The sequence below is a fragment of the Aplidium turbinatum genome, chromosome 10, assembly GCF_918807975.1.
Source record: "Aplidium turbinatum chromosome 10, kaAplTurb1.1, whole genome shotgun sequence".
Classification (NCBI taxonomy): domain Eukaryota; kingdom Metazoa; phylum Chordata; class Ascidiacea; order Aplousobranchia; family Polyclinidae; genus Aplidium; species Aplidium turbinatum.
This window is the reverse complement of record NC_137481.1, coordinates 1551488-1578843: the sequence shown is the minus strand read 5'-3', so window position 1 is coordinate 1578843 and position 27356 is coordinate 1551488. Positions and strand designations below refer to the sequence as shown.

General features: G+C 39.7%; 1 protein-coding gene across 1 annotated transcript; it reads right to left on the bottom strand.

Annotated features, from left to right (window-relative positions):
• Positions 1–8976: 8976 nt before the first annotated feature.
• Positions 8977–23212, bottom strand: LOC145778142 (general transcription factor 3C polypeptide 2-like). The gene is made up of 10 exons (XM_082589567.1): positions 22667–23212; positions 21146–21306; positions 20124–20786; positions 17552–17799; positions 13259–13434; positions 12458–12615; positions 11945–12115; positions 11095–11289; positions 10715–10830; positions 8977–10314 (listed from the first exon to the last, which is right to left on the bottom strand). Exons 1-10 carry the CDS (start codon positions 23082–23084, stop codon positions 10095–10097), a joined length of 2526 nt encoding a protein of 841 aa, XP_082445693.1. The 5' UTR covers positions 23085–23212; the 3' UTR covers positions 8977–10094.
• Positions 23213–27356: the final 4144 nt, after the last annotated feature.

Sequence of the window (27356 nt, the reverse complement as noted above, 5' to 3'; positions counted from 1 at the left end):
AAACCTTTTGTATAAATTTTTTTGGGGTCAAACCTTATATTGATCCGCCTAACTAGCCTATATACTACATTTGAGCAGAGAGACGAAGGCGTCTGGGACTTTAATTGAAAATACGAACTAATTTTGAATGTTTTGTAAGTAGGAAAAACGTCCACATCAAATTTACTGTTTACAAAATTAGTTTTTTTTTTCAAACTGTTTTCGCACTTATTTGTGTTGGCAAATGGAAAGCTAATTCTATTTTGCCATACTTGACGAAAAGTCGAGATCTATAGAAGTTTGCGAGAATGGACGTAGGAATGAGGATGCTGATGGCAAGGTCTATGAGAGGGGGGTACGGAGGGTACGGCGTACCCTTGAGGGCCCAGTCCTGTGATTGTTGGGGGCCCAAAATCGTGATTTTATAGTTTACGCGCAAAATTGTTTGGTTAAAACCATCCTAAACGACTAAATTCAAGCATAAAAGTTGTTATTCTTTAGTCTTGGGGTGCCCGTAATGTAGAAAAAGTGCCCGGAAACCTACTTGAATGCATTGCGCGCAAATTAGGGGCCCAATGTGGTGATTTAATGCTTTACGTGCAAAAATGTTTTGTTAAAAGCACCCTAAATTAAATCATAAAAGTTGTTTATTCGTTTCTCCGGGGGGGGGGAGGGGCATAGTGTAGAAAAAGCATGGTTAAGAAAAACATGGGTTTTTTTAAAAAAGTTCGGGAATTTTTGGGTTTTTGTGTTTTTAAAAATATTTGAAAACCGTAGTTTCACGCTTATTTCACTTCAAAATGAATTTCGGAGCAGGAGCCGGAGTGAATACTGTCGGAGCAGGAGCGCAGCCGAAGTAAAAATAAAGTGACTTCGTTCACCTCTGCTAGGCATCTGGTGAATGCAAAATTAATGAAGAAAGTTTATTGGTCAGATGATTAACTTGTTTATACTTCAACAAGATGTTATGTTTGAGCCTTGGTAGAGAGCTTGACTTGTTGTAACTGATACCGTAAGCATAACACTCAGTAACATTAACGGATTTAACATTTTTTATTAAACACACACAAAAAAGAAAAAACTTCTAAATCCAACGTTTTCGACACCACATAGCCTAGTGTCCTCATCAAAAATAATTATAGGCTACATCTAAGAGAAATGAATTTGAAAATTTTATATTAAACCTGTAGAAGCGACACGTTTCAACAGCGGCATCAACAACCGACGCACGAATTCAATGCAGGATGCACAAATTGGCGAGTGACAGATCACATGATATGCACAATACAAAACACTAAATAATAGTTTTTTTGCAGCCTGATACGATTATTGCGCACAGATGTCAAATTCTGCAGTAAAATGTTGTGTGGTGTGCAATACGCCAAAGCAAACATCACACATTTTTCCCAAGACAATCGGGGCCCGGAGTGAGAGGGGGGCCCGGAATGACTCTTCGTACCCCTAGTGAAAATTTCTCTCAGAGGACCTGCAGGTCAATACATTTAGAGACAAAGGTCCACGTGCGACTGACTCAGTCAACACGATATCACAAGTCACTTACGACTTCTTGTAGATTCTTCAGTATCTTGTGATGTAACATTGTCGCTCGACGGAAGTTGTGACGTAGTTGTTACATCATCGTCGATGCTTTTGTCCTCATCAGCGTTGTCATTGTCTTCCACAGAACGGGATTGTTCCATTGTCACACAACAAATAAAGCGCTCCAATTTAACCAATATAAAAAATTAACCAGCTTTGTCGAACAAGGAGAAACAGTTAGTGGGCTGCTTAGTAGAAGAAACAACTATTTGCTGATACTAACTTTTGAGATGAACCTTCTGGAAGGTTCAATTCTAAATATGAAATCCTTAATTTCGGACTAAGCAATTTTCTTTGAAAACTTAGTCCTTGTGGTTCATATGCATTGTAGAGATTGAACCACTGACGCAGGGCTGGCCAGTGAGGTTGACAGAGTGAAGTTTTCAATTGGTACTATTGCCGCCTGAAAACTATTTTATGAATCAGATTTAGATATCGTCAGACTAATAAAATAATGGCGTAACTCATTTTTTCTTGTTTTGAGATAATCGAAAAAAACTGTCTACACAGTTGTTTTTATCATATTTATTATACAGTTAAACGAAAATAGCATGTCGACACAAGTACAATGAGCATGTATACTTTGATTTGCTTCATTTTGCATCCCATAATGTGCTGGGATGACTTAGGCCATTTTCCGAATGCACAGACATGACTTAGGTCATTTGATATCTTGAGTTTATCATTGTGAGTTTTTTAACGGTGACATAATAATAGTAATAATACGATTAGAATTAACAGGAAAATCCGTAATAGCAACTCCAATCTAACGATAGAAGTTATATTTCATGCTAGACTGCATATTTCGCCCAAAAACAGTTCAGAGTTGGCAAAACAAGCTGAATAAATTATCAGTGATGAGGCAAATTATCAAAAAAGGAGTGGCACCCTGTTGGCATAACCTGTTTCATAGATTGGAGATCATTGTATTTCTTCAATTTGATTGGAAGATGGCTTGAAAAAATAGGAATCCATGTAATGTCGCCTAAGTTTGTTTGTGACCGCTGTGGCAGATCCTCCCACTGTGCAGCCTCACATAATGGGACCTTGTACAATACCTTTCTACTGCTTTCATGATCCAGGCCTCTAAGGCCATGAACCGTGGGATCTCCAGCTTTCTTTCCAGGCCTGATACTCAACAAGCATCATCCATCAATTTTCATAAAATCACTGTGTTGCATCCTCTGTACGTTGTTGGGATGCGGTCTGATCCTGGCATTCTGGATGATAATTTCATAATTTCTCGTCGTAAAAATTTCGTTTACCAATTTTCGCTCGATAGTACTGTACATGCTATCGCACTCCATTTGAGTGTGACCAGCCACGAGGTAGGCTACTTCTGAGTAATAGTGATGCCATGCTTCCATGCAAGGGCACAGTAGGCACTAGAGACATTAGAGTTTCTATTTTGATATCCACACCCATCACTCCAAATAACTATCTCCTCCAGACCGGGGCTTCCAGAAGTTATTCGTTCGAAATGATTAAACTGCAAGAAAGCGAATACTTCACTGCGTAAATCACCTTCTGTTTCATTCCAAATAAAGCAATAAGCATCTTTTGATTCAAGATTGAATAGTGTAAAATTGTGTACCTGCAGCTTGGTTTTGTAATACATACTGCTTGCCTTAGCTTTGGGACACAGAAGTACAGCCTGTGAATCCATTGCCCATACCGATTTTACTGTGCTAGCGAACTCTTTGTCTTTCGTCTTCTCATCTCAAGCTTCATTCTTCACCCTGATATGGTCATCGTATTGTTCCTTGGTAATATTTCTGTGTTTGAATGAAACACACACGTCGCACTGATCCTTTTGTGGTATGAACAGAGCACCCGGCAGCCCATTGCAACCAGTTCCCCTGAAGCTGCACGTTTCGATCTTATTGGACCGCAGTGGACATGGAGCTGGCCAAGAGTGTGTGCGTAGCCCTCGCGTAGTTACAACCACTTTAAACAACCATACAAGCGAATGGCCTTTGTCTCAATTTGGACCTGGACCAAACAAAGCCCAATGGCGATGATATCACGGGTAACAGGGGCAAGCTTGGAAGAGTTGGAATCCTCCAGCCCAGTTTCACACATTGGCGGCAGATCTATGATGAACGTCTCCCAGTGCCTTTTGCCCACGTCTTTTCCATCATAGGCTGGGCCTCTAAAGCCACATACGACATCACCATCCAAAGCCAAATTCAATTTGAACACAAACCAATGCTCGGACACGAGCTGGAGCCGATGATGAAGACGGAGAAGTTCTCATTATGAAATACTTCACTAAAATAGGCTGTGCTCAATGATCATATTCCTGATGATTCAGCAAGCTCTTTGTATTGCCGATGAAGTTGGATTATGATAGTTCCAGGGTACAAGAAGTTCTTCTTTCTGTACGTTGTGACCTTTCTACAGTAATGGGAATCTACAGTAGGCAAGTCATTGAGAAATTTCGCCAAAAAGTGATTTTCCTCTTTTCTCATTTTAGCACATTTACCTACACATAAAAGTCAATTCAAACGTTTTGCAATCTATGTTTCCCTATGTTTTCCTACTCCCATCAGTGAATCTCAAGAATGATGGCGAAGAACCAGCAATGAGCTTATAAAGTTGCAAAGTGTGATATTAAGCTGAGAATTAATTAAGTATCCAACAATGGCTTTCTACAAAAACCTGCCATGGGTGCAAGAAGACTCCGAGAAACGGTGCATTGAGAAGATCTGACCTGTATCACAGTGTGAGGTGATAAGTCGCGCTACCAGAGTGCTAGGAAAATGACGCTTCTCAAAGGAACAGAAAGAAAACAAATTGATTTAAGTAGGGTAGTTACATGGAAATGGCCAAGATTACGATACATAGAATAGAAAAAAACATAATTATTTTGTGCTAAATTAATCGTCTAAACTTGTGATGAAGTGGAAGCTCTATTTCTGTGCAATTTAGATCGTCGTCTTCTGACCATCTGCTCTGTTGGAGGAAAGCTTTATCTCCAGCAAACGATTAAAAAGATTTGTAAAATGGCCTAAGTCATGCGTTTGAGTTAGGCCATTTGACATTTTTACGAAAATACCACTTTCTCGTTAACGTAGGTCTTAGAAAATTATATGGCAGATGCGCTACATTTTAGGGACCTAAAAAACACTAATATCTCAATTTCGTCAAAAAGTGAGTTACGCCATTATTTTATTAGTCTGACGATATTAAAATGCTTTTCTACTAAAATGAATTATAATTTATTAAGTGATGGTTTGTGCAGTGGTAAGAGCTATATGCGACGTTCGAAAGGACGTCGGTTCGATGCCTTTGTGGAGCACACTGCTGTGTCCAAGTAAGACAATGAATGGCTTGTTCGATGAGTACATATCTTCCTGCTGTGTTGTATTTGTGTTCGCAGTGTGCTGTATGCTGTCGCAATGGACGCAAACTAATAAAACATGATTCTTATAAGGAAGTTCAGAAGTATTTTTGGGGAGGGTATTTAATCTTCTTTTTAGTTTTAATTTTATTAAGATTAGTCTTAATTACTCACGCAGTTTGATACATAATGAAGGTTATAATAACAAATAATAACCTAATTAATAAGTCAAATAACCTCCCCGTCATGCTAATTATGATAAAATTTGTTGAAGTTACTGAAATAACAATTAGTAAAGAACAACAAAAGCCTGATTTTACGTTAGAACAACGTTTTTTTAGCTTTTCTGGGATCAGATCTTGATTGGTGGTACAAACAAAACAGAACACAGTCACTGTACTAACCCTTTCCTGTCTGAGGCCTGCAACGGTGCCAATGCTTTCTTACTTTCGATGTCATTTCATCATTTCCAACTTATTTCCAAAGCAAATATTTTCAAACAGGCAACTCAGGCATCTTGCAAACTTGACCTCATTGTCGTACTGCAGCGTAATTTGTATGCTGGTTACTAGCCTACTCCTGGCTAGTTACTACGACTCTTATTAATTGCCAGTAGTTTTATATAAAAAAGCTAGAAAATTTTAACCATTAAATTGTTATTATTGCTTTATCGTTCCCACAGCTCATCACGCAAACTACATTAAACATCAAACAGCATTCTGTCTTCACTGCTCCTTGCAACAAATGCACAAAATCTACATTGTTTGAAGACATTTTACGTCATAAAATCGTGAATATTTCTTCCGCTTTCCTCTAATAATAGTTAGGATGACATGCAAAACATTTTAAAGAATGGTATGGGATTTTATATTCCGTTCATTTCCATCAAATTCGATAAGAAGAAGAACAAAACACGAAAGTCGCACTCAGACAATGAGTGAAAAATATCATAATCACTTGATGTAGCCTAAACACTTAATCGCTCGGATTACAAATCGGAATTTAGTCACTTTTAAGCAGGCCTGGCCAACCTGCGCCTCGCGAGCCGCATGCGGCTCTTTCGTTCATATTGTATTTGTGTTTTTCAGGAATTAACAACAAGAAAACATAGAGACTTAGCTTTATTACCGAAAAATGCCCAAGGAAACATGATCTTATCCTTTTGCTATGCCACCAGACAGCACTATTTTACAGGAATATTTATACCCACATGTTTGTTGAAAATGCTCTCAGAATGCCCCAAATTCAAAGTAATTTTTCAAAAATTTCTGGGGGAGCTCCCCCACACCCCCCACCGCTGGGTGTCGCCTTTGCCAAAGACGCCGTCGGGCAACGCCCCTTTCTAAATTCCCCTTTTTATAAATTTCTGGCTACGCTACTGCCAATGTGTATGATGTGGCTCTTTGCGGTTAACACAGTAAGAAATGAGGCTCCTAGTCTCTGACTGGTTGGCCACCCCTGGCCTATAGCTTCTCTGACACATCAAGCTTCACCAGCACAACGTCATAACTACCCAGGCGTTATGACGTCACAAGCCAAAAGCCGTCGAAGACCGAGTACCGTCAAAGTCTAAGAACAGACGAAAACATCGATTTTGTTTATTCAACAAAACATTACGTTGTAGCAACTAATCACGATTCTTTTCTCAAACTTGTTGCACGCAATCCTCGATGTTGAAATGACATAAAATTAATTCTCATCCTTGATCCAAGCATGAGATGCTTTGATACTTTCCCAACAAGTCCAGCTTCATTTAATCAGAAATCGACTTCGCTATAATGTTATAGCCTCGTTAGTCTAACAACATCAGAAGTAAAACAATATAATTCTACAAATACTGTTTACTCTTGATGACGATGCTATAGCAGCAGGCAGCGAAATCGATTTTTGATTAATTATTAAAAATGGTGCTTGAGTGACAAGGCATCTAATACAAGTTGATTAAGAGACAGTCAACCTTTTTTAGGTTAGTTTTTTTTTTTAATTTCTGTGCTTCAAGTTTTCGTTTATTGGCTCTTTCATGCAGACCCTCAATGCTTCTATGATGAGCTCACCGTATATTTTGCTGTCTTCTCTGAACCCTAAGTTGCTAACGACGTTGACGGTTTCTCCCAAAACTAAAGTCTTAGCTCTTGTAAACCGTGAGATTATCTTTGCCACCCTGACACTTTTACATAAGCGTTTCATTCTTTCTTTCAACCGTTGAAGATAGCGCCTCCTCCAACTTCCAGATTTCATCTCAGGACTTTGTTCCTGAAAGGAAAGAGCTCTTGCTTGGGGCGATAAGTTTTTTTTTGTAGTTGAAAATAAAGAAAAAGAAAAAAAGGAACCAAAGCATGCCTGCTCTGTAGTCGCGAATTTTGAACAAATTTACCTGAGAATTAGTTGCACGCTTCACACGTTGCGCTCAGCGGATGAATATAGCTTCGGGCAGAATTGCACATTAGGCCTACGTGCGCTGAATGCAACCGCGGCGCTTGCAACGCATTATCATTAACACTTCAACACAGTTTTATTAAAAGAATTAGGAGACCTAGCTTACGTGAAAGGTAAAAAGCGACAAAACGCGAAGGTTAAAAAATGCTTGAGACTGAAACAATTTTACTATGAACACACCACATGTTTTCGACTCGATGCTTGACACTGAGCGTCCACCACCGATTTTCAGACAAGGACAGTTGTTCAGTTTTCATGTCCATCTTTTCAATGATCAATGCATTGTGCAAATTTGTGTTGTTGTTTCAACAAAATGTTGAACTGCTAGAAGTGAAATTTTTCTCAAGTTGTTGGAAATGAGAAAGTGGGCTACCACACACAAATCAAATTTGACATTCTCCATATTTCCTTGTAACAATTGAATGTTTACCCACCTTCAAAAGATTTTATTGATTTAAAAAGAATTTAAAATATTATTCGCATTATGAAGTTTGGCGATATTTTAAAGATTCCATCGTCCGATCTACTAATTGCAGAAATAAGTTGATCTTGAATGCCATCTCTTCATGAATATGACTACAACAAGCTTACTTTCACCCTTTTTATCACACAGTTCTTATAATTTTGCGTTTTCGTTTGATGAAATTTGGTCAAATAGGCTACAAAGTGTTACGTAGTCTTCATCTTGGATAAAAAAAAAACATTATTGGGCTTAAAAATGCACAAAAAGTGATCAAACAAGGGGAAATTTGTCAACAACAACAGGGAGAAATTTTGGAGGAAGACTTCTCAGATTTCCTTTCAAACTATATTTGCTTTATAGAACTTCCACTTTTACATTGTAGATTTTTCACTTCATTGGAACGCTGGTGTGCAAATTTTTTCTAGATCCACCACGAAAATGAGTTTCGAAAAGCCACCAACCCAATCGTGTGCTGTGTCTCTTTCTTACTGCCGCACTGAATTTGCAATTATATCTCACAAAGCCTCCACTGGTAAACAACTTACAGCAGACTATAAACAGAAGTGCGCCGAGAAATGTAGAACATAATTTTATGCAATCCTCGTCACAATGCCTGCGCGTTCCGATGATTTCTGGTCAAGTTGTCAATCAAACCAATTGGGCCACCGCTTCATTGGAACAAATCTTATCTAGGACAGCTCCACACAAACTTCTGAAATAGCCGGTTTGTATTCTTGATTATCGATAAGACTTCAAAGTAAGTCAACTAGCTGAATACTATTGACACAACTATAGGCTAAATGAAAACCAAATCGTACCTGCAGCGCAATCACGAGCCTGCCGCGAATGGGCAAATTATTGCTTATAAATTGCCATTGGATAATCGTATGTTAGGCCACCAGGCTACGGGTGAGCATCTTTTATCTAGCTGTTATCTGCACAATAATCTTTTCTTCACATTATTTGGCCAAGCAAGAACCAATTAAAATGGCAGCTCGTATAAAATCTTGGCAAGTTCAAAAAACTTATCATTGACACCTTCAATGTAGGCCTAAAACTTTCAAGCTAACTTTGTTTACCAGCATCTGTCTCACTACTCCGCAACTATAGTGGCTGGATACCAACAATTACGTCAGAAGGCAATAGTCAACGAATGTCAGTTTAATTTCGCCTGGGGCGTGGCGAATGTCTGGTCAAGGCAATTTCAATAAAAGAACAATTGGTTTAATTTCCAAAGTCTCACATTGTTGCGCTTCGGATGTCTTCCATCTCAGGTGGACCATGGTTCGATCGCAGGTCGGAAGATGACTAGCTCATTGTTCATTGAAATGCCGCATTTTTAAGGGCGAAATTCAGTTGAGGGCTAGTTGAAGATACGTTCTAAAAGCTAAACCATTGACCTTGTGTCGTGAACAATAATTAAAGATTTGTATCGTGCTATCATCGCATTGTTGTTGCTTCCGTAAAATCATCAAGCATAAATAAACGTTGTTGCAAAGTGAATGAACGCCGAGTCATGATAAAACATATTCGCACAAAACCGATCCGAAACAGAGTATCGTGAGCGACCTCTGCCGGACGGTTCACAACAATGCTGGCAGCCGCACAAGCAGGGCCGGATTTAGCTGATGGGGGCTCCCGTGCAAAAACCACCTCTACGTCTACAGTAGCATCAGTCCAGTACTGCACAGCATTTTGCAGAAACTTTAAAGGCCAAAAGGAAAAAAATAACACAAAATCACATTTTTTTCCACATAGGAGGGCCCTTCAAAAGTCGGGGGGCCGGGGCAACTGCCCCCCCTAAATCTGGGCCTGCGCACAAGTACATGATTAAAAAATAAAAGTAGTTGGCAGTAAAAAATGACAAGCAGGTAATGTAGCCTACTAGCCGCAAAAACATAAGATTGACTGGAAGTGAAAAAATACACAAGTTCTGACACAGTCCGAGCTTGAGTTTCGGGGCTTTGCAGGAAATGTCGATTGTATGGCAGGCTTCAGACAATACAACGCTCCACCAGACGCACCGAGCGACATGACACACAAGAGTAGAATCCAGATCACGTTGGGTCTTCGTGGCCGTTGTCACGAGTGCCGGGTGTCTGGAAAACAGCTTTCAAAAAGCTATCTTTAAAAATTCCTTTGCTAAAATTTAACCACTCAGAGAGGCGCTGATCAGTGAAGCGTGATATATTTTTCGCAATGGAATCAATCATATCCGCACCACAGAATGATATCATCTGGAAAGTTGCGACAGGGCAACCCCCTCATTTATGGCTATCTTGATGAAGTTCCTTCCTCAGTGGGGTTCAACATCCTGGCCATGGTGGCCTTCAGCTCATCGGTAAGCAGGCCGGACACGCAGTGAAGCCTGACCAGACCCGAGTAAGTGCCCGAAGCAATCCAAGTGAATGACGTCATATTGGCGTTCCAGCGAACCTTGTGGACGGCGGCGGCGGGAAAGTCGTAAGATTCGTCGAGGAAATCCTCGTGGGTTCTGTGACATAATAATGTGGTTGGAAGGTGTTGCTAGGCGACATATTGCAATCACGCAAAGTGTCATCAGCAGCCATCGACCAGAGCAGACTATCTCGATACCAACGCCATGCATTAGCTCAGTGGTTCTCAAACTATGGGTCGCAATCCTGAACCTGCCTGAACCTCGGTCGCAAAGGGTCAAAAATGAATCATGCAGGAACGATGTAAATCTGTCAAAATTAATTTAAGAAAAGATTTGAAAAAATGACAGATCGTTTAAAATGACTGCGTCTTCAGTCCCAAAATGTTCATCAAACTCAGATTTGAATCGTGCTTAAACAGTTTGGGAACCACTGGCCTACACTAACAATCACTAACTTCTAACTACACTAACTTCAGTTCACCACAACATCCCCCACCTGACTCTAGTGTGCGCCTCCACCTCCTGCCAGTTAGGGAGGACTCCTGTGATGTCACAATCGTGAAAGGTCAAGTTGTAGTCGCCATTGTCAGGAGCGGATGTGGAAGGGTTTCTCTAAACAAGGATTCAGGCGATAAACAAAGAAAGCTCCCTAAGTAACGTAGGATACAGTCGCTTGCAAGTATTGAAACATCATTTAAAATTCTGTCAAAACATGCTCTGGGATAATTTTGAAATTTAACTGTTTCTATAATGCAAGGAGCTAACCATTAAAATTGATATGAAACGAAAGCGTCGGAAATGACACTTCTGAAGTGTATACAACGAGGATGTAGGCGAGGACAAAGAATAAAGCATCTCTCCATGGCGCACTCTCACCTTCAAATAAGCGGATGAAGAGTGATCTTCATTCCAATCCACATCCGTGTGGAAGAGGAGTATCCTTGGATAGCGTTTGTTAGAGATGTAGGATCTGTTCCAATTGTTGCATGTGTTTATAAGAGCGTTACCACTCACGTCGCCAGTAGCAACGCTGTTAAGCCAATCACACGACGTCACGGTCCAGCTGGTAGCCTGCAACATTATAGACATCAATATAACATAAATTGCCGTCTGTAAAATGTAATGACCCACAACTCTTCTGCTTCCGGTAGGCGGAACAGTTGGTGGGCGCAGCTGCTTGGGTGGGAAAAAGCGGTCGAGAAAAAGAAACTCGGTTGGTTGGTTTTGAATCTTCTTCCTCGGATTGACAAAGCCTTGATTGGTTATTCCTGGTAGTTTCGCATACTTGTAGAGGCTCTTGACGCAGGGCCGGTCACCGAGATTGGCAGAGTGAAATTTCCGATTGTTGAAGTCTTGTTGCCGGGGAATTATTCCATTCACTAAGTGCCGCTGAATGGAGAGCAGTCCTGAAATGCGTTGCTCAAGCGCACACCTCAAGAGTCGAACTTGCGCCGCGTGATCTTAACCTGGGCGCATAACCACTGAGCTAACGGGCGCCGCGTTAGTAGCGACGGCTTATCTTCTCATCTCAATATATTTGGCATAAAGTATGGAAAACATCTTCAGTTTGTTGGCTAAACCATGTCTTTGTCGCGCCTACAGAACATAACGATCACAACACTCCATTCCAGGAGAGGTTTTTGATGAAATTGAACGAATGATCATAACAAGTCTACCCTCTACGTCTACAGCATAATCAATGAACGACCATTGGGCGACTGCTCACCTTGAGAGGAGCGACACTCTGCAGGGGGTTGGAACTTGTGCCCATGTTGAGATGCATGCAGCCATGGAAGTAAGGGATGGAGAAGACACTGTCAGATGAGGCATACACTCCACACCACAACACTGACCAGTCCATCTCATACATGACACTCATCTTCTGCGGGAGGGAATGCTGGAAAGACGAAATTATGTTCGAGAGTTGCAAATTCTTATAGTAGCACAAGCTGATTGGTAACAAATAAATCTAAATAGGTGCACAACTGCACAAACTTAATTAGAATCTCAATAACGATAAATTGTTTGATGCTCATCTACAGCAGCAGATAAAACACACATCCGGTGCTAATAATTCTAAGCACGTTATGAATCATATCGCTTTGAAGTTTTTGGCTGAGCAGCTGATATAAATGTCTTTGCTCTGATCAAATCATTTGCCTTAGACCAGAAGTGTTCAACTAAGAGACTTTTGAATACAGCAGACTCTCCCTTACATAGCAGCCAGCAAAATACTCACAGGCATGTCGACGTCTGTGTTGCGCTGGTCCCATAACCTCATGAACCTATCGGCGCCAACAGTGGCGAAAATGTTTGAGTCAAACGGACACCACGCCACATCCCTCACCACTTTGGAATGGGCGCGGAAAGTATGGAAAGCATACTGGACCTTCACACCTGTGGTGCAAAGTAGGATATCATTGACAGCATTCGTTATTGTCCTTTCACTGCACGAGCCTGACCTACTGGATACACTGATCATCTCTAAGTCAAGTGTACCGCATGACTTAAAAGCACATTAAAAAACAAAATGCTTTTTACAAAAAGTAACAGTGGTAACATATCATTAGCAATAACCAGAAAAAGTTGAAAACAGTACCTAGTGTTTTATGCAAAACCAGTTAGTTCCTTTGCAACTCAGCTGACATTGGCCACAAAAGAGATAACCCCATGTCGATGCAACATGGCTTACAAACTTTTTAAAGTCAGGGAACCATTTATTTTTCTTCTTTGTCGCGTGAGCCTCTGAGGCCGAGGATCTATTCTTTCACCACCCCAGATTTACGATGTCCCCTGGACTACACTGGAAGGGTACTAAAGAGCAGCCAGTTTTTAGTATCATCATCCAAAACGCGCAGACCTTCCACTCCGTTAGATGGCTTAAAGGTGGTGCACAGGTGCAGTCATTGATGATGTGGTCTGAGTTCTAATCTTCGGCACCGCATTCACAGGAAATATTCACAATACAAGTTGAAAAATATGTGTGGTGCGTGGGCCAACACTTTCATTGCAACACTACAGTATCTGTGCAGTTACTTACCATCCTCCTCAGAAGAAATCAACTTAGATTTCACGGATAAATCCCACAACGCAACATGGCCACTGGCGAACCCGGCAGCGAGAAGATGGCAACCGTTGTTACGAGACCAGGACAGACACACGCACTGGCCAAAGTTGCCAGCGCGGACTGGCTTCAGAAGACATGTCGGCTTAGCCCTACGTAGATCATGCAACGAATTAATATGATACCAGTGCTCACTAGGGTGAGGCTGATGCCCCTATGACTCCCAATTTTTCTGGCCCTTTCAACAAATGTTCTATATCATATAAATAGTAAAAATCCAAACTTTCAGAAAAATTGATTGACCCCTTGGGGTGCCAGTTTCATGTTCAAATTCTTGCAGTGGCGTGCTATGCATACCCTTTAGCTTTGTATTATATAGCAAAATCTAAAGAAATTGCCATTTTTAGCAATGTTAAATCAATTTTGGATCTACTCAACAGGCCATGAATATGATCAAGGTGAGGTAATGGTCATACTGCTTGTAAATACATGAGAATTGGAGGCATTGCTTCGAGGGAGGCTACTTACCATCAGCATGGCAGAACAACAAGGCAGCAACATACGCTATATATAAGGCTAATGTACCAATGTGGTCAACGATTTGCTGTAGGTTGTCAATTCATTTCAGTTCAGCCTACAGAAACATAGAACATGGAACTATGTACTATGGCGATACTATGAAATATGTACAGAGGTGCATGCAGTGCAGTGGTGTATTGCTTTCACTGATGAAATACAAGCATTGCATCAAGGTGGAACATGAAATAAAAGAGAAGCTGCCAAAAAAGTTGCTAATCAAATGGTTAGATCATATTCACTTGCAAACGTAAACGCAATTACACAAAAGAAGATGGATGGAAAAATTGTTAATTTTTACGACAAAGATTTAATAAAGTTGCAAAAGATAAATGCCACTGATCGTGATCACAATACAGCAATAATGAATTTTCAGAATGTTTTAAGCAAAACTTTGCCAATTTGGCTTAAAAACATATTCAAGTTGCTTAAGGAGGAAGAAGATGTCAAATTTTTAGAAAGTATGATGACAAACAGGATTGCCACATTTACAGGTCGAGACATGGTAACAATAGAAAAAAGAAAAATGGAACCGAGCAGCACTCTGTAGAATTAGCTAAAAAGGAAGAAGACAGGAAAAAGATAGACAATTCATATACACAACACTTGATGAAACAGCAGACTTTTCATCTGATAATGACTCCGGAACTGAAGCTATTTTGCCAACATCTTACAAAAGGTGTCATCGTCAAAATGTTAAAGATGGCACAACGATTCGGGTGCCTTATGATATCCTCAAATACCCTTCGATAGTTGGGTGTTGTTTGAGGAACAAAATTAGCCCTGTGGCCGCTTCCATAATGATAAGGGAATTTATCACTGCGTGTGGTGGAGATATGTCAAAGGTGAACCTTAATTATACACAGGCACTGAGGTATCGCACAAAAACAGCTAAAGAAACTGCCAGTGCCATTAAAGAAAAGTGGCAACCTCCGTTACCTGGGACTAGATCCCTACATTGGGATAGAAAGCTGATGTCCAGCCTCAATTTAAAGGTCATTGATGAAAGGCTGCTACATGTCCTTGTTTCTGGTCCGAGTGGCGTTAAACTTCTAGGAACGCCTAAGTTGCCTGCTAGCTCATCAGAACCTATGGGAAAATTGATCAGTACTCCAACAGAAAAGCTACTTGATGATTGGAATTGCAAAGCATCGGTGGAAGCTATGGTGTTGATACCACCAGCTCCAATACTGGCCACATCACAGCTAGCTGTATTGCCATCCAAACTCAGTTAAATAAATCGTTATTTTGGCATGAATGCAGACATAACGCAGGTGAGCTAATTGTCGGCCGGGTGTTTAATAACCTGCAAATATAATCATCAAAATCTCCTGATGTTATGATATTTTAAAGATTCAAAGAAAACTTCAACAGCCTGTCGTATAGTAGTTTAGACAAAATTTCATTTTCCAATATCGATGATGCTCACCCTGAACTTGAAATATACAAATAAGAGCTGATCACAGTAATGAAAGCTATCTTACATTCCAAGAAAACACCAAGAGATGATTACAAAGAGTTGATTGAGCTCACAGCCTTCTACCTACAAGCAGACATCTCCGATGTACGGTACACAAAAAGTTCAGGTTCTTGAGCTGTGGGGCAATGCATGAAGCCAGATGGATGGCAAAACTGATTTATGTTATTAAAATGTCATTTTTATCCGAAGAAATTCTTGCCCTTCCAAAGAGTCCCACTGTTTGTACCCCAAAACAAATGTAGAAAATTCAACATTTTGTAAAATTTGTTCTGTTTTTTCATGTTCAGTGGTGGATAGAATGTGGTTCCTCTGCTGATGCTGCTTACAATAACATCAAGCTTGTGAAAAAATCCTCCTTTATAAAGAAATTGCAGAGTCAGCTTCATTTGCCTTCAAAAAACATCTTTAGTATCTGACAGCAGAATCTTTCCCGTGAACTTGTTCAGTGACAAAGTAAATGAAAGTGACAAGCAAAGCTACAAAACTGCTGTCTTTTGAAAAAACATCAAAACCCTTAAAAAGATACAGAACTGGGTTTGGAAAACCATGGCAGTTTCCTGATACTTGCACTTTCACCTATTCAATTACATACAAGGATTGGTTCAAACGAGACTCTTCGTTTTTCTTTGAAGTGTTGAACATTAACACAGAGTTTTTGTATAAGCCTGTCTGCTCGTGGAAAACGGTCAACGGATATCAATTTTCATAATGCCAAAGATGTTATCAAATCCCTGCTGGTTACCAACGATTGTGCAGAAAGAGGTGTTAAACTCACAAGTGATTTTATCAGTGGATATAGGCTGGAGGAAAACTTTCAAAACGTGCTGAAAGTCGTGGAACATGAGCTGAACAAAATCTCTTTCTCTAATCAAAGAAAACGACACAAATTGACTTCATAAATCATTCTTATTTTATCCTTGGGTCTTTTCAACAATATCAAACTGTGAAAAATGGTATTGACAATGAAGTTCCTTTTGGCAAAACAAATTTTTTATTGTATTAGAAACACACTTTATGTGGGTTTTTTTAACAAAAACGACATTTTTTTTAAATTTTCAGATCAAAACTGGCACCCTTAAATGGTCATTTTTCACATCTTTTCTTTCAAATAGTAATTATAGAGAGGCTGTAGAACATATATACAAAGGGCCGAATGACTAGCTCAAGTTTTTAATTTTTAAGGGGCACCAGCCTCACCCTAGTGCTCACTTGATTATCTAACCAATATAATTAATTAATAAAATGTCGATAGTTTAAAAGGCATCGATTGGCGATCATGAAAGGAGGGAAAGGACTGATCACGCATACCCACTGAGCAGCCACTCTTGAGGAAACAAATAATCGAAATTAAATGAAATTACTTTTTTTTCCAAACAACCGAGTTGTCATATTTTGTTCAATTAAAAAAAAGACAAAAATTGAATCATTAATTCTTGAGAAACGAGTGATTCAATAACTCCCATGCAATGCGTTAGAGCTGGGTTAGGGCAGGAGTGTCCAAACTTTTTCCCAGGCGGGCCAGATTTGATAACAGATTCTTGTTTAACGTAAAGAAAATGTATATAAACGTCTTAATTTCTATGATCTGGTTGGAGGTTAGGGATAGACAAACGTGAAATATTACGTAGTTAGCAGTCGCTCAGCTTTAATCTCAAGCGGTTCAAGTTCATAATCGAGAACGTCTTCCCACACAAATATATTCGCATTTCTAGAAAACTCCAGCTGCTGGTAAAAAAGCTCCAGAGAAAAGTGTAAGCTGTTAGTTTCGCAGAAAAGCTCAACTAGCTGCGTGTGAGCTGAAGCGTCATCAGGGTTCGATTAAAAAAAAGTGAATTTAGCAAGATGTCCTTTACGTTTGCGACAGCATCACTGCATCAAGATTCTTCACGAAAGCAGTTGTTGAATTTGCTGCCAAGAAAATGAATGAATGCTCGTCTGTACCCAGGCAATAATAATAGACTTTGCAATTCATGACGCAACAATCATTTTAACATTTCTCGCCTGGATTTGTGAGAAAATACCATCTCAATTATTTTCCAAAATTGCAAGTAGAATTTGTACAATTTTTATGTGTCTGCGAGCCAAAAATAACACATTGTTTAACAACAGGCGTGGCAATCTTGCGAGCCGAATTTGACCGGCGGGCCGGATTTTGGACACCCCTGAGTTAGGGTAAAGCTATGAAAGTCTACAACTCTATGCCATAAAGTTACCTGAATATATTTCCTCTTCCAAAGCAATTCGATGGATCAGACTGACCGACTTCCACACCAGCAGCCGACGAATGGGTTGGCTTCGGCATTGCGAATATACAAACATCTCCAGATGCACATGCCAGGGCTAGAAGGCCAAGACGTTCACACTTTGACGTTAGGTTTAATATTGACTCGGCTATAGGACACCAGTGCATGGACCAAATTGGACCGACGTCTAATACAATTCCATATGATAAGTGTGGAGCCTTAAAACATTAAGAAATAACAACTTGTTTAAAATGGTATACAAGCTGTTCAGTAGCGTACCCAGAAAAAAATTTAGGGGGGGGGTTAGGGGGGGCTAATCCAGAAATGCAGGCCAAGTGATTTGCGACAATAGTGACAGTGACAATAGGTCAATACCCATTCCTTTAATTAATAATAATATTAGTTTTTATATAGCGCTGTATCCATCGCAGAATGCGTTGCTCCACAGCGCTTTACAAAGCAGACAGTGTCAATGCAGCCGTATAGAGGCGCAACTGAGTACACTGAGTACATTACAAATACGGTATTTAAAAGCACTTACAATCCACCGGTTGCCGATACATCAGGATGCGTTCTCTCAATCAGAATAGAAGTTGGCCTAGTGAACCCCATGCTCAGGCGCGGATCTAGGAGTTTTTTTCGGGGGGGCAGACAATTTAAAAATCAATAAAAAAGAAAGAAAAAGATAAAACAGATATGAACAATGATACTACGACACAGCTATTTTCATCAATTGGGAATATTTAAAAAAAAAATTTTGCTTGAATAAAAATTGCTAAGCATGCAAAGTAAACTTGAAATCTGGTTTAAAACCCTGTATACACTATACAGTGTCCATAATCAATTGGATATTTGTATGTTTGCAGGCTAATATGGTAATTGATTGAAATTATAATGAAGACTAAAAACTATAAAACAGCAATTCAAGGTTTCAGATTGTTTCAACTGACGTTATTTGGTTCAACGTTGGTAGCTCAGTCAGCTGAGTCAGCTTCAACAAATGTTGCCATTAAAATGTATTTGAAGTTGTATGAAAGAAAATAACGGAGTCTGATCGATGGATAATTTCAACCATAATAATAACAAAAATTTATTTCCCCCCCCCCCCTCCGGGATAAGTTAAGTCCGCTGTGGGACTAAGATCAGCTGTTTAGAAGCATTTCAAACCATTTGATGCGGAAACATACAATTAAATTTTAACAATTCCTCACAAAATTTCGGGGAGGGGCCTTGGGCCCCCTCCATAAATCCGCGCCTGCCCATGCTACTAGCACCATCAGCATCCTCATCCCTCGGAATGGCCCGTTTCGGTGAGTCCGATCCCTTAACGGGGGATTTTTTCAATTTTTTTTTTTTAATTATCGGGTACCGTAGCCTAATTATCATTGCCGTTTTAGGGTTAGGGGTTTGAGGTTAGGGGTTAGAGGTTAGGAACTCACCGAATTGGAATCACCAAATCGGACTCACCGAATAGTAGCAGACCCCTCATCCCTACGTCCATTCTCGCAATCTTCTATAGATCTCGACTTTTTTGTCATGTATGACAAAATAGAATTAGCTTTCCGTTTGCCAACACAAGTAAGTGCTAAAACAACAACTAGCACGAAAACAATTTGAAACAAAACACTAATTTTGTAAACAGTAAATTTGATGTGGACGTTTTTCCTACTTACAAAACATTCAAATTTAGTTCGTATTTTCAACTAAAGTCCCAGACGCCTTCGTCTCTCTGCTCAAATGTCGTATACAGTTTTACAGGTCCGTGTGATTCGGCATTGACGTACGGTACATCGGTATGTCCACCAGACATTTGACCACGAGAGTACGGGAGCATCTGAACTTTAGAGAGTTAAAGAAAAGTGCCATCAAAGACCATATCATGGAGTGTTCTTTTTGCACTGGTCGAAAATTCTCTGCTGACTCATTTAAAATTTTACGCAAAAGCAAATCCCAATTTGACACCAAAATTTACTGTTATGATAGGAAGCACTGTAAATCAAATGCTACAACCTAAATTTAAACAAACAATTATTTGCTGGAGGCGCGTCCATTTTCTTCAACATTTACTTGATGTACCACGTTCCCTGCGGTGCAAATTTTTTTGTAGTTATTTATGTAGTCGCATTTTCCTAATCTAATTTTACCTTCAAGAAGTTGAAATTTATTGCATTTTTATAAATATTTTCAGATTTCTGATGAGAGGTTAAGTTAAACCGAAAACGTTCAACTGTTAAAACTATTTGTAAATATGTAAAATATATTGTTATAATGCTCAGCCCTGTTTTATTGTTGTGTCCTATTAATATCTAATCTGTAGCCTAAGCAAAAGGTATAAATGGGGAACATACAAAAAATTAATTTTTGGTGGTGGGTTTGGGGGGGCTTGAGCCCCCTTAGCCCCATGCTGGGTGCGCTACAGAAGCTGTTATGTGTCTGTGAGTAGCATCTGTGGAATGTGCATGAACATAACAATTATTCGCTTTCAAATTCAATAAATCAAACAAAATATATAATTGTAAACTTAACGAAATTAGTAATTGACCTGTTCCAAATCACTGGAAGGTTTGAGCGGCAAGTTCCCACAATTCCAGAGCTGCACAACAGCTGGCTCGTTATATGTGACATTTGGTTCCATCATGTGTTCACCACAGTGTGTTGACAGCGCAAGGAATTGATCGGTGGATTGCTCACAACTTGTTGGACATGGACACCAGTCCATGCTCCAAACAGGACCACCAGCATAGAATGTTTGGCTTTTGCTATTCGCTGCACTTAAGGACTGGAACAATTTTAATTTTTCATAACTTAAATTGCTGTTTTTAGAAGTTGTATATTTTTTCACAACAGATGTGTTCTTTTTACCCTTTTCTCCTTTCTTTTTAGTTGTTTTAGTCACAGACAAACTATCTGTTTCAATGGCAAAACTAGGTGACATTTCCTTTAAGTTGTATTCTCTGTGCAAAATATGGATGTCATCCACCTTCACCCAGTTTGCCAGTGATGGGGACATGTCCGGTAGAATCAATGGAAACTTCTTTTCAAGGTCTCTTCTTTCTTTAAACGTCCATTTGAATGCTTTGGCTAGAGGCCTCTCTAAGGAAGCATACGTCATCGTCAATCCAGAATTATTGATATTTCCTTTTGAACGCTTCCGGGTCTCACTGCCAAGAGAAGTTGTTTTTCCTTTTGGAATGTCTGATTTATCCTGGAAAATTTCAAAAATAAATACTGTAGGACTGCCTTTTAAAACATCGCATTATAAAACACAGTTCTACCAGCGGTTGTTGCAATATTTTCCTAATACAGAATCGAACTGCCGTTCAATAATTTAAAAATAACCCACTTGTTTATAAACGTTGCACATATATTCATTGGCATCAAGCCTTAAACTGAGAGTACCGCAGCATGCGTTACATCATAAACACTATAAAAAGTGATACACAGAATAACAAATAATAAAAACGAAAGTGTCAGTGTTAGCATTCAGCCAACATTGCAATCAATATCGAGATAATTTTGAAATAAATCTAAGCAAGAATACTGGTTAACAATCTTAAAGCATGCCTCTTCATCAAAGTCGCTCAAAGAAGAGCATGTTTTTTCAAGTTCTTCCGCCACCGAGCTGCTTTCTGCAAACATTTGAATTTTCAAGCGACTTGAGTGAGCAGCTCGCCGGCTGGCTGCCAATGAAGTTGGAACACTGATGTACGGTTCAACGTGTACTTCTAAAAATACATTTATAAAACAAATCTTAGAAATAATGCTTTATGAGAGCTTTAGTGTAACACAACCATGTCCAATTGAAATCTGTCACTGGGCCAAACTGTGTTGTCATTTTAAGAAGGGCCGCACAAAAATTTACAGTCACCCAATTCCAAATCACAGTCACATTGACTGAGTTTGACAATGCTACGGTAGGCCTAATCAGTAATCATTCGATTTATAATCATTCCTTATACTACGATATTTTTTGATAGTTTTATCAGAATGTGTTAATAATGCTGCCAGGCTGCTAATCTAATTGGCAATTAATCAATTTTAACTTATCGGTTAAACATTTAACATTATGAGACTTTCTGCAACAATGCTTGACAACAGGCTGCTGGGCTACATGAGTGCATGTGGTCCATGCGTTGACCATAGCTGGTCTAATGTATTTAGTTAAAAATGGTTAAAGTTTGTGATAAGCGATAATGTAAGTTAAGAGGTCTCATATATATAATTGTGAAAATTATGTTATGGTACTGTATTGTTCTGCATAATCTAAGCTGTTTAGTATTTGTTTGTTTGTTTATCTTTATCCTGTATTGCGGGAAAGCGGACTTGAGCGCTATGCATCGGTGTACGCCTTCCGACGTACACCTGACCCACGCTGCAGCCGACTGCAATGTCTGTTTCCGGTTGTCTACTCTATTTATGACTGAAATTTGGTACTACCCATTACTCGAAATCGATCACTGGGTAGAGGCAATTATCGTAAAGTTTCTTGCCCAGAGAAACAACTTAATTGATTTAACATTGGGAAATCGATTACTAACTTTTGGGGTACCGGTACTAACTGCATCGTTATCAGAAACAAAACTGTAATGTATTGCGTTTTATCAAACGCAACTGCTCTGAACAACATCATTCAATCTGTCTCACCTTCTACTCGATTCCCATGGCCAAGCAATGCAAGCAGCATGCATGATAAAGGTAATCGAGGAGAGCGTGAGTAATCCAATATACATTATACAATTAGCACATAATCTAATAGCCTAGTATACATTATACAGTAGCACATAATCCAATAACACATAATAAAAACTAAAACAAAAATCCCTCAATTAATCTGTTAAAAGCTATCCTGTAAAGGTAAAATTGCAAAAGTTGAGAGTAAAATTAAATGCACTGTACCAGTATATATCATAACTAAAATACTTACATCCCATATTATCATGGCCAACATCATAATTTTGTACAAACATGTAAGGTTTGCAATATTGGATGAAATGACAGACTCTGGGTCTGGGTCTGGGTCACTAAAATAACATAAGCAAACATGAAAATAATTACTCAAAATCACCTAACTACAATGCCACTCACCTTGAACATGCTCTGTGATAGCATCATGGGTAGGCAATTCCGTTTGGCAGATTAAACAAGTGAACACAAGCTCTGGGACAGCAGGGCAGTTATGCAAGAGATGGTATTGCAAACCAGGAGCTGATCGGTAACATTTTTTACAAGCACATGTAAATATAGGAGGCTCCCCAGGAGGTGTTTCAGCAATAGCTTGATCAACCGTTTGAAAGTAAAGATTTGGCACAGCAGGAACCTCAAAAAATTCACTTGGGATGCGATCCGATATATACTCAGCTAGAGCAACCGGATCTTTTGGCAAAGCAATAACATTTTGTTCGTATTCTATCTTTTCACTTTCCGCATCAACACGAACTACTCTTTTTGGAGTTTTATTTTTACGACGACTTCCAAAGTGTTGCTTTGTAGGTAATTTGTTCATTTTTATTTAAGTGCAAAGTTTTTCAACAAATAGATTGAAAATGACAACAGATTTCCACAGTTTCACAGCATACTGTTTTCTGTATCAACAACTATATGCTTTAGTATACTTTATATATATCTATAAAATTGCATTAAATATAATTTTCTAAACCTCTTTCACCCTAAAAGGGGGATCATCAGAAGGACTTTATTCAAAATCGTATAGCCTATATATCCTTTGTAAGAGGTTTATAGTGAATTTGATAAGCAAAAAATTAAAACATAGGTGAGACACACCGCACATGTCACATGGTGACCAGAGCTTATATTTAATCACCGTATGTCACAAGCATGACATTTTGTGCTCAAGCATATCTTTTTCTAAAACTGCAAACAGTGCACAGTGCACACCGTTTCAGCCTTCTGGCCTCCTCAGTGCAGTAGGAACACTTGGTATAGCCACGAAGATATATCCCTCCGTGTGACGTTTTCCCAATTCTGGAACCTAAAGAGCTCCAAAAAATGGTACTACGGCCATTATCGGCCAACCTTGCAAAAGTGTTGAAACTGCAAGCAGTGAGCTTTGCGCAATGCACAGCAAGGTGCCTCCCGGGCAGTAAAGTGCTCAATCGGCATAAGCCAAGACCCAAGAGCGTTTTAGACATGCACCATGAACAAATAGTTTGTTCAAATAGAAATTAGAAAGAAGTTTAATCATAAAGCTAAAGTTCGAAAAATATGCTTTACCGGTACCGTACACTGAGATGGATGCAACCTAGTTCGTACCATGAACAGTTCGTACCGTCAGTTCGTACCTTGAAAAGATCGAGAGAAAAAATTAAAAAAAGCCGAAGTCGCTGATCGCAGTTTCCGCAATCATTTTAAAATTTTCCTCCTGAAAAGATCGAGAGAAAAAATAGCTCAAAACCGAAGTCCGCTGATCGCAGTTTCTGCAAACATTTTTCCGCAGTTTCCGCTAACCCTAACCATAGAGTAATCTATGCTCTAACCCAGGGTTGTCCAAAGCCTGGCCCGCGGGCCGCATGCGGCCCGCGACCTCCTTCAATGCGGCCCGCCGCCTCTTCTAGAAAACTTTTAAAAATTACCGTATATCCTCGCATATAAGCCGACCCTAGAAAAACAACCTTAAAATGGTAAATTTATAAAAATCCGCATATAAGTTTTATGTTTAATTTGTAATGAAATGATATCTGTTATGAAAGAGTACAATGTACAACGACACTACAGCACTCTTCATGTCACTGGCTATGATAAATACACTGGTGAGGCGCGGCGAGCCCTACTCAATAATCTCAAATCAAACCTGCGTAAGCGTCAAGAAAACATGTTTCAATTAGTGAAGCCTTCGTCTTCTACAACCATTGCTTCTTATGATGTATCACTTTTGATGGCTAAATCCAAAAAACTTCAATGTATTCAATGCTCCGCTGACTATAACTATATCAGAAGCCGATGACGATTTGCAGCTTGAATTGTGTGACTTGCAAAGTGACCAGTTTTTATTAAGCAAAGCTACACTGCCAATCACTCAATTTTGGCCTCTTCTTTCTGAAGAGCATTATCCTAATTTACGCCGTTTTGGATTGCACTTGCTGTCAATGTTTGGCAGTACCTACCTTTGTGAAGCAGCATTTTCCGCAATGAAGTCGATTAAATCCAAAGAGAGGAATCTACTTAAACAAACATCTCTCGAAGCCTGCCTTCGTTTAGCCTTAACCTCAGTTGACATTGACACAAAGGAGCTGGCTTCCAAAATGCAGGCACACCCATCTCACTGAATTTTAAGTAAACTGTACCGTTTTACGTACTTCCTTAAATATTTTTTACGAATAAATTTATGGTTTATTCTTATTCATACTTGTCAGTTCTTTATAAGGTTTCCTGGTCTACTGACGTTGCTTAATATTTCCAAAACTCTCTTATTCGTAGTATTCACATCTTAGCTTCTTTAATCTATTCCCCAATAAGTTTTTATGATAAATATAAAGATTCATTTACACATGTACGTGTTTTACTTTACATCTGGTACGGTGAGACAGTGTATAAGAGGAAAAATGTCAACTGCGGCCCGCGATCTAATTTCCTTGCCGAATGCGTCCCGCGTCCCATAAAGTTTGGACAACCCTGCTCTAACCCAAACCCTCGCTGATTGCAGTTTCCGCACAATTTTTTTCGCAGTTTCCGTTAACCCTTACCTTAATTCTAACCATTATAGAGTAGGCTAATCTATGCTCTAACCCTAACCCTCGCTGATCGCAGTTTCCGCAAACATTTTTCGGGAGTTTCCGCTAACTTTTACCCTAACCACACAATAATCTATGCTCTAACCCTCGCTGATCGCAGTTTCTGCAAACATTTTTCCGCAGTTTCCGCTAATCGCAGTTTCCGTTTACCCTAACTCTAACCATAGAGTAATCTATGCTCTAACCATAGATATCTTACATATAGATATGCAACTCAGCAATCGTGGAATTATCGTCACGCTCGACTGACTTTATGGACACAATCAACAATCAAGGTTGCCAGCTTGGCTAGCGTATCTATGGTAGGCTATTATTGTACGGTTTGGGCTTGGCGAGTGGCGGCTTTTGAGCTCCTTTGGAATATTTTGTTTGGCGTATATTTCAAGTTTTCACAGAATAGCCTACTATGAAAAATCAAGACAATAATCTTTCTTTACCTAGGTTATGCAACTTCTGTTTCATGATCGTTGGAACTACCATTTAAGCTTATTTCCAGTGACTCATTAAAGCTTGTTGTAGGCAGTTTACAAACCTGTGATAGAGGGGCGCTGGAACGATTTTAGGGTGAGATATACGGTAGCGATAATGCTGGGCAACTCATTCGTTTTCCCGCTATTAGCCATGAAAGTCGAAATGTGAGACAGATGAATAATTGCAATAACTTGAACAAGAAACGAAAGGTAAATTTCACATTCATAGCATCACAATCTGCTGCAAAGTATAAAATGTGTCCACGGGATAATTTGTGTGGGCCTACTGTAGGCTATATAGGCCCTATAATTTGGCTAAAAGCGAATAGCAGAAGTTGTTAGCCTATATTGCAAAATGTGCAGTAGCTTACATGACCTTAAAAGGGCACCATTGCCCCCCATCCAGAGAAAATTTGAGGGCAGGGGGCATCCTCCCCCCTGCTGAGACAGCTTCATTAGCATCACGAATCCAACCGCCAAACCAAGACAATTTTAATGTTTGGTACACACCATAACTAGGCTACCAAATGCTATAGCACAGCTTTCGGTAGCCAGCAGTAACTTTCATTTTGGTAACACTCAGTAGATTAATTGAATAAAACTTCAGCTTGTCCTGGAACTACAGCTCCAAAAAAGGTCTTTACCTACTTATCAATGGTTGACAGGCTTGTTGTTAGGCATTGTCGGAAATTTTCAAGCATTTTCAGGGGTTGTCAGGCATTGTAGAGTAGCTACTTTTAGGCATTGTCGATCATTATCAGTGGTTGACGGGTTTGTTAGGCATTATAGAACATTTTCAGGCATTGCCAAACATTTTCAGGGGTTGTCGAGGATTTTCAGGAGTTGTCAGGCATTGTAGAGTAGCTACTTTCAAGCATTGTCGGGAATTTCCAGGCATTGTCAAGGATTTCCAGGCATTGTTGATCAATATCAGTGGTTGACAGGTTTGGTAGTCATTATGGAACATTTTCAGGCATTGTCGAACATTTTCAGGGATTGTCGAACATTTTCAGGGGTTGTCGAGCATTTTCAGAGGTTGTCAGGCATTGTAGAGTAGCTACTTTCAGGCATTGTCGGTAATTTCAAGGCATTGTCTAGGATTTAGGGGTGGCAGAGGGTGCAGGTACCCCGGACCCCCGACTTTTAAAGAGCCCCCCTACGTGAAAAAAATGTTATTTTGTGTTATTTTTTTTCTTTTAGCTTTGGTGGTTTCTGCAAAATGCTGTGCAGTGCTGGATTGATGCTACTGTAGACGTCGAAGGGGTGTTGCGCGCCATAGGCGAATTTTTTTTCACGGGGCCCCTGATCTAAAAGTGCCCCGGGCCTCCCATCAGTTAAATCCGGCCTTGTGTGAAAATGAAAATTTTTCAGATTATAATCAAAATCTGATAAAATGAATGATTATAATCTGATAAAATGGAATTTTTCATCAGATTATAATCAAAATCAAATATCGTAGTCTGAAAGTGCCGCCCCCAGACGTGCCGCCCGAGGCGGTCCGCCCTTCCTTCCCCCCCTAGCTACGCCACTGATTGTCGGACATCTTCAGGCATTGTC